General features: G+C 36.4%; 1 protein-coding gene across 16 annotated transcripts in view; it reads right to left on the bottom strand.

The window, feature by feature from the left end:
• SYNE1 (spectrin repeat containing nuclear envelope protein 1) overlaps positions 1-14,934 on the bottom strand; it is a 300,382-nt gene that overhangs the window by 219,976 nt on the left and 65,472 nt on the right. For 14 of the 16 annotated variants that reach the window (XM_065057381.1, XM_065057392.1, XM_065057386.1 and 11 more), the window contains 5 exons: positions 12,903-12,923; positions 12,522-12,614; positions 10,647-10,825; positions 8,909-9,105; positions 8,664-8,773 (listed from right to left, as the gene is read on the bottom strand). In XM_065057381.1, the coding sequence (XP_064913453.1) occupies positions 8,664-8,773; positions 8,909-9,105; positions 10,647-10,825; positions 12,522-12,614; positions 12,903-12,923 (600 nt within the window). The remainder of the gene's footprint in view (positions 1-8,663; positions 8,774-8,908; positions 9,106-10,646; positions 10,826-12,521; positions 12,615-12,902; positions 12,924-14,934) is intronic. The other 2 variants (XM_065057382.1, XM_065057405.1) reach the window with 1 other exon arrangement.

Here is a 14,934-nt window from a genome sequence, read left to right as displayed (position 1 = left end):
GTGACACAGATATTATTTGCAGTTCTCATTTGATATTAAATTAACACAAAGTCCTTTAAATATGCCTCAACAGCTAATTTTAGTCTCCAACATATTTGCAGAGTCACTTTTCAGTAAAAGTTAATTGAGCTGACATGGGAAAGGATTTTATCATCTTTTACCACCACTTTATTATCTAGTCTGTTATTGCTGAAAATAATTATTTTCTGAGTGACCTCAGAGCAATCCTTGGCATCAAGCTCTGAGATAAGAAGTTGGGAAAATATTTTGATAGAGAATGTTTTAACAAGGAAAATGAAAATAGTGAAAGAGAATCCATTTTTTTCAGTTTCTATTACTTCCACGCCATCTTACAGCTTTGAAGAACAGCATATATGTTTTACAGTTTTGCTTTAACACTTCAGTCTGTCATGGCACTGGTGCTTTGCAAGGCTGCAAGGATCTCTGCAGAATTCAATGACCTGGCAGTGAACAGAAAAATGCTAACAGGAAATCTCAAGGTTGGTGAGTGTGTTATATGAGGCTAGCAGACAACAGAAAGGTTTTTTTTGCGTGCTGTGTAAGCAGGCTCATAAAGTGGGCTACAAGTGTCCACCTCAGATACCCAACCAATGAACCGTATGAGCTGGCTGTTAATCAGAAGCTACGCTTTGAAACCATATAAGCCACATTACTGTAAAATCTGTCAGAAACAGGTCTATTACCGTGAACAAATGCAACACTAAATCATATGAGTTAATCGCCTAAAATGGGTGATTAAGTTTCAAGCATTACATGGCATTAGAAAAAACAGACCACGTGACAAAAAAGAATAGCCACTGACTGTATTTAAGAAACAATACACTTTCTTTTAAGAAAAGATCCTAACCTGGGAAAGAAGTCAATTATGGTTCCTTACTTTGAAAGCTGCCTGAAATATGTAAAATGTAACTCCCCTTAATAATTTTAAAAGTGTAGAGCTACTGCTTCATTTCAGCCGAGGAAAGGACAGGACCCTCAGATAAGAAAGAAACCCTTATTAGATGTATTTCTACTAATTCTACTCAAAACAGCAGTAGCTGCTTGGACAGAATTTGCACAACAGATTGTGCAAACATCACAGGTATTATACATGTTAACTCACTAGGTAAATTCTTAGCTGGGTAGTTCCACTGAGGTTATCATGATATTAGAGCAGCTGTGCTGGAACAAAGTTCACTATAGCTCATGCTCTTGTCTTCTGACAATCCCCAAAATTGGTACTTGAGAAAGGGTGTAGGACACATATGACACTTCCCTGCTCCAGCTATTTGTAATGCTGGGGTTTCCTTAGCTGCACAGTGTCCCAAGAAGCCCAAACTCCTAGTGATTCCAACTTCTCAGATCATTTAAATATACAGAAAGAGAATAAAATTCCTAGTCTTCCATTTGGCTCTGTGCCTGGAAAAATAACATCAAGATTGTTTGAGACAAACAGCAAAGCCAGGACTACTCCCTTATGAGTAGAAGAATATAAGAGAGAATTCTTAATTCATTCAGGTTTCAAAAAAAAGAACTTTGGTATTAAATACACTCCATTCATTAGAAGTTGTAACTTTAGCAAGACTGTTGAGATCTCTGTTAGTATTTAGCTGTCACCTCCATAAAGGCAACACTAAACTATGTATCTTAATGGATTGAAAGACCTATAACAATCCTACTAACCAAAACTTTAAGTAAGATATTCTTGAAGTCAGGAAGAGAAAAAGTGTGTTACAATGTTGTATTTTTCTTTTAATTCACACTATAAATTCAGTTTTGTAAATCATGGCTTTTATTCCTCTACGGCTCACGTTCCTATTGCTGAGAAGCACCTCCTTAAGGCAACTCTTTGCAAGAAGAGCACCTGTGTGGCTGCAATATGTGCAAAATAAGTATTTTGCAAGATTCCTGTCAATACAGCTTAAAAATTTAATAATGGCTAAAGCAGAGTTTGACCAAATCTTTCTGAAATAGAGTATCACCAGGATCTAGAACAGCTCTATGGCACTTGAGGATAAAGAACACAGGAAAAGTCACACCTCTCATAAACTGCATACCATTTCTCTGACACTAAGTGAAGAGATAAAGTTAGCAGGTGGCATTGAATCTTCTGTGATTTTTTTTTATTATTATTTAGACTTTTTTTTTGTTTATTTTGCTTAATTGCTGATGTAGGTGTTTCAGTAACTGCCTGAGTGCTGTTAAGGACTGCGCAACAATGCACAACAGGCATTTTATATATTTATTTATTTATACATTTTTCACAGGTTTCCAGTTCAGCACATCACTTATCACTTATGAACTTGGTTCTGTGGTCCTTGGTTGATATAAAAAGCACAAAATATTAACTTTCTTAGACATCAAGGCACCTGTCACCAACATGCCCAGGTTTAATGAACTATCATTCTTAAAACAAGACTTTCATTAGTGCCTAGTGGTTCTTGCTCTGAGAAAAAAAAAATATATCAAAAGGATATTCTTACAGATATGTAAACTATTTTCTAAAGCCTGCACATCTTTAGTAGCATACAGATCAGAACATAAACCATAAGAGAAAATTTATCTAATATAATTGTAAGTATTTGTGTTTCCCCTACTGTGAGGATCACTGAGATTTCTGATCACATTTATTTAAATTTATATAAGCCACGGTAACTTCTTTTCTGCATGTTACTTACAAACAGAATTTTAAAGTATTAATTTATCTTGACACTATTGTATGAATATTCGCTGATTTGCAGAGATTAACAGAACTGGAGCACTCAACTATCAAAGAAGATCAAAGAATCAGAGAAAAGGGCATATGAGTGCCAATATTAAAAGGGAGTACAATTTAAATTTACAAAGAAATTTTTCACCCCGGACTTAAAGTCAAAACATTATTTTTTAACTGATATGCTAGAGTTAATTTGAAAATTACATAACACAGAATACTTCGGTGTTTGAAGCGCTAAAAATATATATCTGTGTTTCATGTGAAATTTAATTACAGACTAGAAAAGGAGTACTTTGTTGGCTTCTCTAATATGTAATTACACATCAGGTGAACTGCTCAAATTCTCAGGCACAGGCAAGATAGAATTTTCAAATATGAACTTTTAAATCTAAAAAAAATTAAGTCACCTGTTCTTTCAGGGATGTTGAACTATCGAATTGCCTGTGTGCTGAGAAAATCAAGTCCATTTAAAAATCTTTATACATGAATTCAATTAATTACACTATTTCTTTTGAAAACTCTAGTTTATATGTATGTGTTACTGGACGTATACATGTATCTGTGTTACTGAAACACGTTCACTGACAACAGTATCACAGATGAATGGTAAATGTTGAGCCAAGCACCATCTTCAGGGATGAGCTATTAATGTCCATCTGTAAAAGCAGGCAGTAAATCACTGGAGTAGCTCAGAAAATTTTTTTTTGCAGTTGCTACTCAGGAAATTCCTCTGACATTGGGGAACTCTGCTGGCGACAGGATCATCTTCTGAATAACTTGCTCATCAGAGCACAAAAAGAGCAAGACTTTACACGAGAAATACTATGAAGGATTGTGCTTCCTCTACAACTAAATTTATACCATGATAAAGAAATTGACAGATCTTTTGTCATTTCAAATCTTCACTAGCTGAAGCAGCAATGCACTGTGGCTGTGTAAGGCTAAGAATATAAAACACAGACTCATTAAAGCTACCCAAACTTGTTGGAATGGATTGAGATGATGGGAATAATTCTGCTATCAGTATTAATCTTCACTTCAACACATAACACTAGTTAGATACACAAAATATGAGATGAACCCTTGATCGTGCTTACTTGAAAATAAGCTATTGCTTATATATTAAAAAAAAAGAAAACACAAAAATTAATGTGGAACCAAAGTAATGAATTGCATCAGGTCAAGCTATTAACACTGTTGACTGACTGCAGGGACACTTGTTATTTGTTTCATAACACATGCATTTCTGCTGTCTTCCAGTTTCACCTCCAAATGTTCATCTCAAAGACTGCATGTTAGATTTCTGAGCTTCTCTCACTTAATACCAGACAATTATAAGTACCTAAATGTCCAAGATTATTAAAAATTATATTTAAAAAATATCATAATTCAAGTGAAAAAAGGAGCAGTGCATATCATGCAATTGCACATGAATGCTCTCTCCTTTTAACACACACTCTACATATATCACTTACACAATCACATACACAATCTAGTATCTACACTATAAACCTAGTGCCATATAAAAATATCCATCTAAAATGAGATTAGATGAGCAGAAACATTGATCTGTAATCTATTTTTTCATGTTTATAGCTATACTTAAGAACACCAAAAGCATAGTCTGAGACTTATTATAGGAAAGTTTACTTACTTTTCTATAATATTTATCTGAAATTATAAGCATTAGGCTGTTAGGATAAGCTCATGTAAGAAGGTAGAGAGGCTCATCATGTTAATCTATTTGCTTTTTTGGAAAGAATAATGTAAGGCCAGCAAATCAATGTTCATAAAAACACCCAAAATCTAAAGTCAAAAAAGTGCAGGATAAAAACAGGTAACAAGCACAAAAGGTCCAATTCAAGCAATTGTTCTGAAGCATATTACCCTTACCTTAAATTTCATAAAAGAAATGACAAAAGTTGGGATTGCTTGAAGTTCCTAGCAATATGAAACAAATGAGAAAACAAGAAGAAAATACCAACCAACCAAGCAACTAAAAAAACCCAACAAAACAAAACAAAAAAGACAAACAAAATAAAGCAAAGCAGGCAGAAAGTCCAGAGAGAACAATGAAAGAACCACACAAGAATACAAGACGTACTTAAAATATTATCAAACACATGTACCTGTATCATATCTAGTGAAATAGTTTTCATATTAGATCTGATTTCCAGATTACTAGTCACCACGTGATTGAACTTTAGAGTAACTGTGATTCTTTGAGATGTGTTGACTACATAAGTTCACAGGTGCATAGCTGGCCCATGCATAATATACTAGATCCCTTTTAACTCTGGAAATGCAAATTCCTTATAAACTGTGCATTGAATTAGGAGGGAAGATGAATAAGAATTTGTATGGACAACAGATTTGAGGAAACTCAGTGGCAGCTGACTTGGCTAGAGGACAGGGGGAGAGGGTTAGAAATCCTTCCCACTCCGATGAAAAACTACCCAGACACACACCACAACAAAGTAGGATCCTTCTAACTAAATGTAGGCATCTGGAACTGAGATAGATAGTCACTTGTTCAGCTCTTTTTGACAGATAGAAAAAAAAGTTGCATCTAGCATCTACTGCCCAACTCATGTCATTCTACAGAAGGCACTTAACACACGTCAGAGGGAATGCACCCTAAAAGTGCTTCATTTTGGAAAACAATAAATTAAGAGTATCCCAGGAGTTTAAGAGGCAAGAGGCTTGCAAGATTCTCTCTCCCAGGCACTTGGATTCTACCATTCTGACATATATATATTTGTTTACACTAGACTTCAGGGAGAAGACAGGCCAAGAATATAGGGATTATACAGCTCATAAAAATAAAAAGCAAGTCTGGATTTCTTTTTAATCAACTGCCAACATCATTTTACCTATCATTACCGAAGGGAAGGATTCACCTGAAGCAGTTTTAACTCTGCTTAAATGCTCTGCAACACAAACTCCCAGAAGACTATTTATTTAGGACACCATCTTAACAAAGACACCACCTGTAAAAGTGTCTCTCACTGAATACAGGTGCAGTGTAAGTACATAGCTTTCAGTTTCTTAAAGATGGATGAATCCTGTCCTAAATAACGAAACTAACCAAATAATGCAAAATTCCTACGGGAAGCTTTATGATGGACATGGATACTCGAGGTCAGTATGAGAGAAGAAAGGGGCAATAGATACTGTTCTCCCTTGCACTGTGTTAACGGTGATCACAAGTGCATCAAGCTCAGCAACGTGTCTCCACAAAACACAAAATGGCTATTTTGAAATGAACCTGTCTTATATATTTGGTCTGATCTTGCATATATTTGTATAACAACAGCTGAACCTGCAGGCAACACTCCTTGAAAAAGAATAAATGAATTTTCAATCTAAATTGATTACATAGTCACAGAAATACCTGAAATATCTGATTCACTGCCAACTCTGTGCACTGAGAATAGAAATACTCTCTCCTTTACATTTTTTCCAGTCTGTTAATCTAGCAAGGTGAATATTAGAAAAACCATGGGTGTAGAACGGAGTTAAAAATGGCACTTAAATGGCTTGTATGGTCAAGAAAGTAATTTGTTGTACTCTGACATACGCAGTTACTTCCGTCAAAAAAGATTTCCTTTAATTTTGTGAAGAGTTAAGTTCATGAATATTTCCTTAAGTACTAAAGAAAACAGTTCTTGCTCTTATAAAAATAATCTACTTTGCTATTTTTTCAAGGAACTTAAATCTCCATTCTTGTATCTCCATTTAGAAAAGAGCATTCCTCTTGCATTGCAAGACCTCTACTGTCATGGTTTCATTAAAAAAAAAAAAAATCTTAAATATATCTACTATGTTTTTAAATATTATCACGGAATTGCAGAATCAAGGAAGGGCTACAGTTGAAAGGGACCTCTGGAAATCATCTGGTCCAACCCCTCTGCTCAAGAAGGGACATATGGAGTCAGTTGCCTGGGACCATAGTCAGATGGATTTTGAATACCTCCAAGGACAAAGAAACCTCTCTGGGCAACTTGCCCCTGTGCTCAGTCACCCTCACAGTGAAAAAGTGTTTCCTGATGTTCAAAGGAAACATCCTGTGTTTCAGTTTGTGCCCATTGACCCTAGTGCTGTCACTGGGCACCACCAAGAAGAGCGTGGCTCTATCCTCTTTGCACCCTCCCTTCAGGGATGTACACATACTGATAAGACCCCTCGAGCCTTCTCCAGGCTGAACAGTCTCAGCTCTCTCAGATGCTCCCATCCCTTCATCACCCTTGTGGTGCTTTGTTGGTGTCTCTCCAAGATGTCCAGGTCTCCTGTACTGAGGAGCCCAGAGCTGGACATAGTGTTGCAAGTGTGTCCTCACAAGGTGACAACCTCCCTTGACCTGCTGGCAATACTTTCAATTTGGATCTGCTGTTGTGATAGCCTTACTTAACCTGGTGATTTAAATGACCCTTTGCTCAATTTTCACCAACTTACATGCAATTAAGAATCTGGGCTAAAATATGTGAAAGCGCTCGGTGGAAAACAAAACCAAACCAAACCAAAACTCCACAAGATATTTCATTACAAAACAAGTGATTAAGATTTGTTTCAATTTTACTTTCAAATGCTGCACAAATATAGAATGCTATACTTATGTCTGCATAGTTTTAAACTGCATTGTTGGATTTTTCAGCACTATAATCTCTTGATAAATATCATGTAATATGAATGACACTCTTATTTTGCCAAGAGTTATCTGGATATCATGTTTCATATAGGTATCCTGCAGTGAACAGGATCAACTGCATGAAATCCTGGCTTCTTCCACCCTCCCTTCCAGAACTGTGTAAACTAAGGTCCTAACATTTTTTTTAATTTGTATATGATAGTCTGCCATACCTATCATTGTGATTTTCTTGAAAACAGATCAAATATCTTAAAATGCAAGTTCTGACTACGAGAAATTTGATTCTGTTGACAGATTCTCCCTGAAAAGTCGTAAGTAAAGCAGTTGAGTGCAAGTTAAGCTTCTCTCAGTGATATATGACAGAAATAAAAAAGTGGCTGAGTCCTGCATTGTCCTGCATTGTCTCTGCATAAAGCTTGGGAGAAGGTGGCAAGGCTGTTCCTCAAATTCCAACCCCAGCACAAGTAGCAGACCAGGCAGAGGCTGTTGGCAGCAGAAACTGCATTGTGTGCCATGGTATGAAGGTGATGGGGCTGCCTTAGCTTGCCACAGGCCAAAGCATAAGACTTCAGTGCTCACTCCCTCTGCTTCAGCAGCCTCGTTCCTCAGTGCAATGCTGTGGCATCAGCACACGTATGTCCTCAACCAATGCTGTAGCGAGGAAAATGAAAAATTCCAGAGCTCAGGCACTGGAATCAGACAGTAAAGCTACAGCTGCCTTAGGCACACATAGCCACAAGGAGGGAGATTCACTGCTCCCAGTGCTAGTCTATACTCTGTAGGGAATGCAAAGAAACACAGATAAAAATTGCCTTCTATTTCTCTCTTGCTGGGGCTGAGCAGATTGTCTCAGCAGTGTTTCTTGTGTTTGCCATGAAGAAAGCAAGTGATCAGGATTAGAAAGTGAGTCATGATCACTTGGCACCAGTTAAGTGTAGCCACTCTAGTGTAAATCCAATGCACTAGAGCATATACAAAACAAACCAAAAAAAAGCAACAAGAAAAAAACATGACAGAAAACAACTCCTTAGAGAGAATAATCAAACATCATTGTGCAATAGAAAGAAGCCGGTGTCAAATTTGTAACTGCCTCTATTTTATTTTCTCCATCTACCAGTTAATATCTGCAATATTGGTTCCTTTATCCTCAGCCATCTTTCCCAATTTTCTTATTGTGTTCGCTTTTCACCTGAACTGCTCAACAAAAGCAAACATAATAAAATATGAGAGCTACGAAATGTATTTACAAAGCCCCCCTCATGATAAACTGATCTATGTAGTTATGCAAGAGAAACTTACCTCATTGTCCTGCACATCAGTCACTGTATGATGAGGATCAGGATAGTACTTCAAAAACTGTGCTACATAGGTCATGACAGACTTTTCATCTGGCTTGTCAACATCCACATCTACACACGAACAGAACACAATAAATTAATTTTTAGCTGAACGGCATAAAATGCTGCTTAAATGTCTAAAGACTTTGAAATAGCACATCTGATTTAACCCATGCAAGTAGTTCAAACTTTTTACAACTATGGTACCTTCTGGATCAAGGAGCCTTGGAATTCCTAGTTCTGCTTCTGCAAGTGTGAAAGCTTCTTCCAGGTTTTCTCTATTCGACCTTCCCCTCACTTTCTCCATGTCCACTAAATCTGGCCGAATAGCATGAATAATGGAATGAAATGCAACACCACTCCTCCAGCTTTGTCCAAAATCTTTTATTTCAATTCCAACTTGCCTAAAGAATATTAAAGGAAAAAAAAAAAAAAAAAAAGAAGCGACTTGCAACAACATCAGGCCTAGAAGAAATAGGGGACGAGTCAAGATGTTTCACCCAGAGGTTACCCATATGAAACCTAAACCACCTGTTTTTCCTGCAATGTTAATCAGGTTGACTACAGCTTCATCCATTCACTGTATAAATTCATTTCTGCCTACGAAGATCCAAGAGTTTTTGTCATATGCTTACCATATTTGACTCCAGTGAGCTTGTCAGTGGCAATAAGCCAATGGTATTTTGAACAAAAGAAGTGCACCAAGGTTCACTTAGACATTATGGTAGTCTTGCCACTGGGAGGTTCACAGCAACAGTAACTCTGAATGAAGGCTTCATCCAAAGCTCACTGTGATCAACGAAACACTTTCACTGAGTTTAATGAACTAGCCCTTGCAAATTACAGGATGAAGCAGGGCTGACCAAAGTGTAGCCTCCTTCCTCTCTGCTTCTTTCAATGCATTTCACCTACTCTTGCCAATAATGATGACAGCTGCATTTATGAACCTCATTTTTTCATTTGTATTTTATTTGTTTACATGCCTGGAAACTGCAGCTGAACACTTTCAGTTGCCTATCTCTTACTGACAACAGTGCAATAGGAAGAATGCCAAATTAGACTGTAGTGCACTATAAATTACTGTTTTCTACCTATTTATTGGAGAACTAGAGAAAGTTTCTACCTTTTCAGTTATATTTCTTTCCTCTAAGGCACCATTGCATAACTGGCCTTTTCTCCTCCACTTTTTGTACATGGTTGTTCTCTTCAAATAGCAGTGACTCCTTAGTTCAAAAAAATAAATCCATTTTATTCTTTTACATCTTTGATTTTTATTTTCTTATTGTGGAAGCCATCAAACTACTATTGTATCTTTGATCTAATTTATGCTTTTTTTATGCCACTTTGGAAACAGAGCAAACGTGAGATAATTATAACAAATAAAGAAGAAAATTCTTAAGTTAACAAGAGATAGCAAGAAATAACTCCAACATAACTTGGATTAAAAAGAATGAAAATTCATGGCGATTACTTTAGTAATAGGTCCTTTGTATCACAAAACTGCAGAAGGATATAATTTTTCATCACTTCCCTTTCAACAGCAAGTGCCAGAATTTAGTGCTCCTACAAGTTCTGTAACTGAGGAATGCTAGCTCAGTGTGTGACTTGCATTGTCACATTGAGTGTTTTGTCATCAGGACCAGTACACTGTCATTCAGACATGTAATTGTCTTTTTCAGTTCCTCATTCTGTCAAAGATATTCCCATTCATTAATTGGAAACTATAAAATATGATTGCTTGTAAAATTAATGCAAATAATTCTTTATTACTTGCCTGTTGTATGGCAGTGATATTTATCAGCCTCAATTGCCAAAAATAATATGATGATAGAGAGGTGCTGTATAAAAACAAAGCAAAAGGACAACCCCTGACCTACAGACTTTAGAATCTGAAGGAAAAGTTTGCCCGTAAAACATAAATTCAGTTAATTTGTAGGTTACTTACTTTGCTGCTGTGTACTGTATCCATTTTAACAAAGCCTTCCTGGCACTTCCTTGGACCTTGGTTACCACCTTCCGTTTGCTTGGGGGACTCGCAGTTTCTGAACTGACAACGCTCTCCACAGAAGAAGCGCTGCTAGACAATGACTGCAGCTGTGGGAGGTTGCTGGTAAGCTCTTCAATCTGCAGGGAAAAAAATGTTAATGGACTGTTTGTAGATAATCTTCTTAATTCTCACCAGTTTCTTAAATATTTTCCTAATAGAACTGAAAAAATAAAGTTGGACAGAAGCTATGATTAACATGCTGTGTTTTATTTAACTGTACATTAAAGTAGCTTCAAAAATGCTAATGTATGTGCCCTGATGGTGGTATTAATTTCAGAAGTATATGACATCAAGCAATCAGACATTGTTGACACTCTACAGCTAGAAAAACAATCAAGTGTGTCATGTTATCTATTATGAAAAATTGCCATTGAAACAGGAGACAGTGGCTTACATTTAGCTTGAATTCAAATTATAAAACAATCCACTAATTTCAGAGGAGGCTCATTCAATTAAATGGAAGTAACCTCAATGATCTCCTCTGGAGAGTTCTTTATTTACCATTTTACTGTTTTTCCGCAAATTCAATTGCAGTTTTACTTACAAGTACATTGTGAAGGAATGGACTGCAGGCAAAGTGCATTAGCAGTGCTTGCCAAGGGTGTATGACAGTTATTTGCATCATGCCTTCCATCAAATGAAAATCTTTAATGACTCATTTTAGAACATGGAGTTGACTAACAATCTGATTCTCTAACATGAAAAAGTAATAGCCAGAGGATGTTTCAAGACTGTCTATGCTGCCTAGTTTTGGCGAATCACAGAATGAGTCTGCCACAATGAGGCACATGAGTTCTCATGCATTTCTGCTTCCACTCATGTTAAAATTATGTATCTGCCTATGGCGACTAAAGAAAATCCCCAAAAATGACCCAGCTGAAACTAATGCAGAGAACTAGACTTTCAGTAACTCTGAGAAGCATAATTTTGCCCATTCATGTCAGTGTGCTAGAAATTAAAATAAGACTGTTAATATCATTCTGACTAACTTTTAGTCTGGGAAAGAGATCTGAACCTTCGAGGCATCTCACTAGTTGGTGCTTAGGAGAACAGCACCCCTGATACATGAAAGCTACATCACAGGAGAGCCAAAGCCAAAGAACTCCATAAAGAAGAGCAACAAAATTATGGGATAGTGTGGTTTATTTGTTTGTTTGATTGGTTGTTTTGGGGGGTGGGTGTGTGTGTGACTTTTTTTTAATGGTTGAGCAGTGACTCATTTTTTAACTCATATGGACAGGACTCAGAAAAACTTTTTTCCCTCCCACCTAGCTTCAACAGAATGCAAATGATTTCTCCTGTACAAATTCCAAGCCCTCTCAAGCTACACCATTCACAGCTAATTCTTATTCTTGCAAATACCTGCATCTTCCAGCAAAATCAGCATGTTTACATGTATTTTTTTTAAATAATTACTGTCTGACATCAAGTGCACCAGAATTAGATATACAGCACAAACACTACTGAGAGTGCTAAAGGTATTTATACCAAGAATCTACAACTCTATTGCTTTCTTTTGTTTCTCTGTTGTATTCTTCACAAGAAAGTGTAAGAATATGTTCCAGTGATGAAGGAACTCAATTCTAGGCCTAGATTAATATATTCCAAATACAAGTATCTAATTTCACCCAATATGGAGCACCCCTACCATTGATTGTTGCTTTATTCAGGATCAGATCCTCAGCTAATTACACTGAAATTACACCAGTTCATATGAAATCATGATCTGGAAACGTCTGAGCAAGCGACACTGAAATATAAACAATGTAGTACCTGAAAATATAAAATGATGGTCCACACCAAGCCAAGTACAATAGAAGGCCTGCCATCAGCAATATCAGTTGAGTTTATGTTGACAAGTTTAATCTATATAAGAAAGAAGATGTGTTATTAGCATACACAAGGAGTGATAAAAAATATAAAACACATTTCAAATAGGTTTTATATTTTTAATGCATTTTTGCAATCAAGTAGTAAGTTTCTTAATAAAAAAAAACCCAACACATTGAGAGGTGCAATTTCACTTTTTAGAAGAGTATAGCTATAGGTAATGAAAGATTTTTTAGGACAATTGCATGCTATTATTTGTAGAACAAAAATATTTAATTTCAAGCAGAAAGAACAATAAAAATTGCATAGAACTATTGTACAAACCGGAGATCCTCTGTATACAGACTAGCATGAAAAGCAAAGAGAAAAAGATGACACCAAAAAAAAGTTTTAATTTATTATAAGGTAAATTAAATAATTTAATTTTATAATGCAAAAAAGCACATTTTTGGCACATCTGGCAACACAATTAATTAAGTAAAGCAAATTAAATACCCATAACAGATTTTCAATTATGCAGGGTTTTCTTGCTATAGTTTGAATAGATTTGGAATGGAAAGACAAAAGTGAATTTCAGAATAAATAAGAAAAGGAAGGGGTGGGGGAGAAAATATAAAAGAAAGATAAGAGAAAAAAAGAATGCCACAGTTCTCCAGTATGGATTTTTATTGTAAAGGGTATTACCACTGCCGATTAAGGCTCCCTTGCAAGACAAACCTGACTATAGTTCTTTTACAATAAGAAAAGAGTTGGAAAAAATAAGTTATCCAAAGGCACAGTTTTTCAACTGAAACAGGAACAGATTCCATGACTCTAAATTCCCAAATGCTAATCTGTAGTCTGAATAAAATATTGCCCCAAAATAAGTTCATAAGATAAAAGGCAGTAAATGAGGGGATAAAGAATATATCATAAAGAAATTAACAAGTAGATAATGCTCAAGGAAACAGAATAAAACAGGTAGTACTGGAAAATCAGCAAATATGTTAACACTTATTTCTTCAGCAAAACTAAGTCTGCCATCAAACTTGTTAGAAATATGAAGGGCTGCTAAAGTGTTCATGCACTGCAAGCTTGTTCATGGACAAAGGTTATGGAAAAACCTTGGAGAACAGGTTGCAGAAAAGCAGGAGAATTACTTTAGGTGACCTCATTTGTCTCCCAAAATCAGAGAAAAGACTGCAGTTCTCTGAATCAGCAGCTGGAAAACCACTAAATAATAATAGTGACAAACAAAAAATTGTTGTTCAGGGCTGTGAAGCTCCTGTCAGAATTAAAACTCTACAGGCTGCTTGGGAAGAGACAGAGGAGAAATCCCCACAGCTTACATTTCTAGCCCTCTTCAGCAAGAAACCTGGCAAAACTCTGGGAAAACTGACATTACTTACTTCTCTACTACTTAATAAAGTAATTTTTCTATTACCTACCCAAAGAAAAATACACCAAGAGTCTCATTCTCTCAGCTGGACCAAATCCAACAAAAACATTTTTTTTTCTAGAAAGTGCGGTTTTTCTTATATGTGTTACAGACCAAAAGATTTACAGGGATTCAACTAAATATTTTGATTAGGCTACTGCTCACAGAAGCATAGCTTATCTACTCTAGTTCTTGTGTTACCTTTGTCTTATACTCCATTAAAATGGATCTAAAACTACAAAATAAACTTTTCACAACCACAAAACAAAAACAAAAACAAGAACAAAAAAACCCCAAAACCTCAAACAAACAGTTTGATCTACAATCATATCTGTTAATTGCCAGTTGCATTCTGCAGTATTGCAGGAGTATCTCTAGAAGTCTGTTTGGATGGTGAAAATAAGTAGTTGATTAAACCTGGAAAAAAAAATAACTTATGGGAGAGCCCATGGAGGAAGGAAACCCTGTGGGCACTCCCCAAAGTGCTGCATGCAGCCACCCATCTCCCTTTGAGTACAGACCAGGGACTGCACTCAGCTACTGTAAGAGACACTTGTCTGAACAGCTTCCCCACCTCCTCTGGGAGGAAAAGGTTGACACATTGAGTATATGCATCCTTCAGTCTGCATTAAACCTAGGGACCACCTGCTGCCACACACCAGTCTACCTGACACATCGCATATTTCCAGCTTCCTTTAGAAGAAATCTGGCATATTGATACAACGTACATAGAAAAATGACTAAGAAAAGTCCAGACAAAAATACCCAGATATTGTAAGCAAAACCACAATACGCCCTTTCCGGCAATCTATTTTGATCCTCAGCAAGGTCAGTTATCTGGATGCACTGCTGTATTATTCCTGGGATGTAAGCTGGGTCATTAAAAGTTCAGGTCACTGAACATGTGACATGTAGACTTAGGGAAGCACAATTTTTTTT

This window comes from Columba livia, chromosome 3 (genome assembly GCF_036013475.1).
Source record: "Columba livia isolate bColLiv1 breed racing homer chromosome 3, bColLiv1.pat.W.v2, whole genome shotgun sequence".
NCBI classification, from domain to species: domain Eukaryota; kingdom Metazoa; phylum Chordata; class Aves; order Columbiformes; family Columbidae; genus Columba; species Columba livia.
This window is presented reverse-complemented; position numbering and strand designations above follow the sequence as displayed.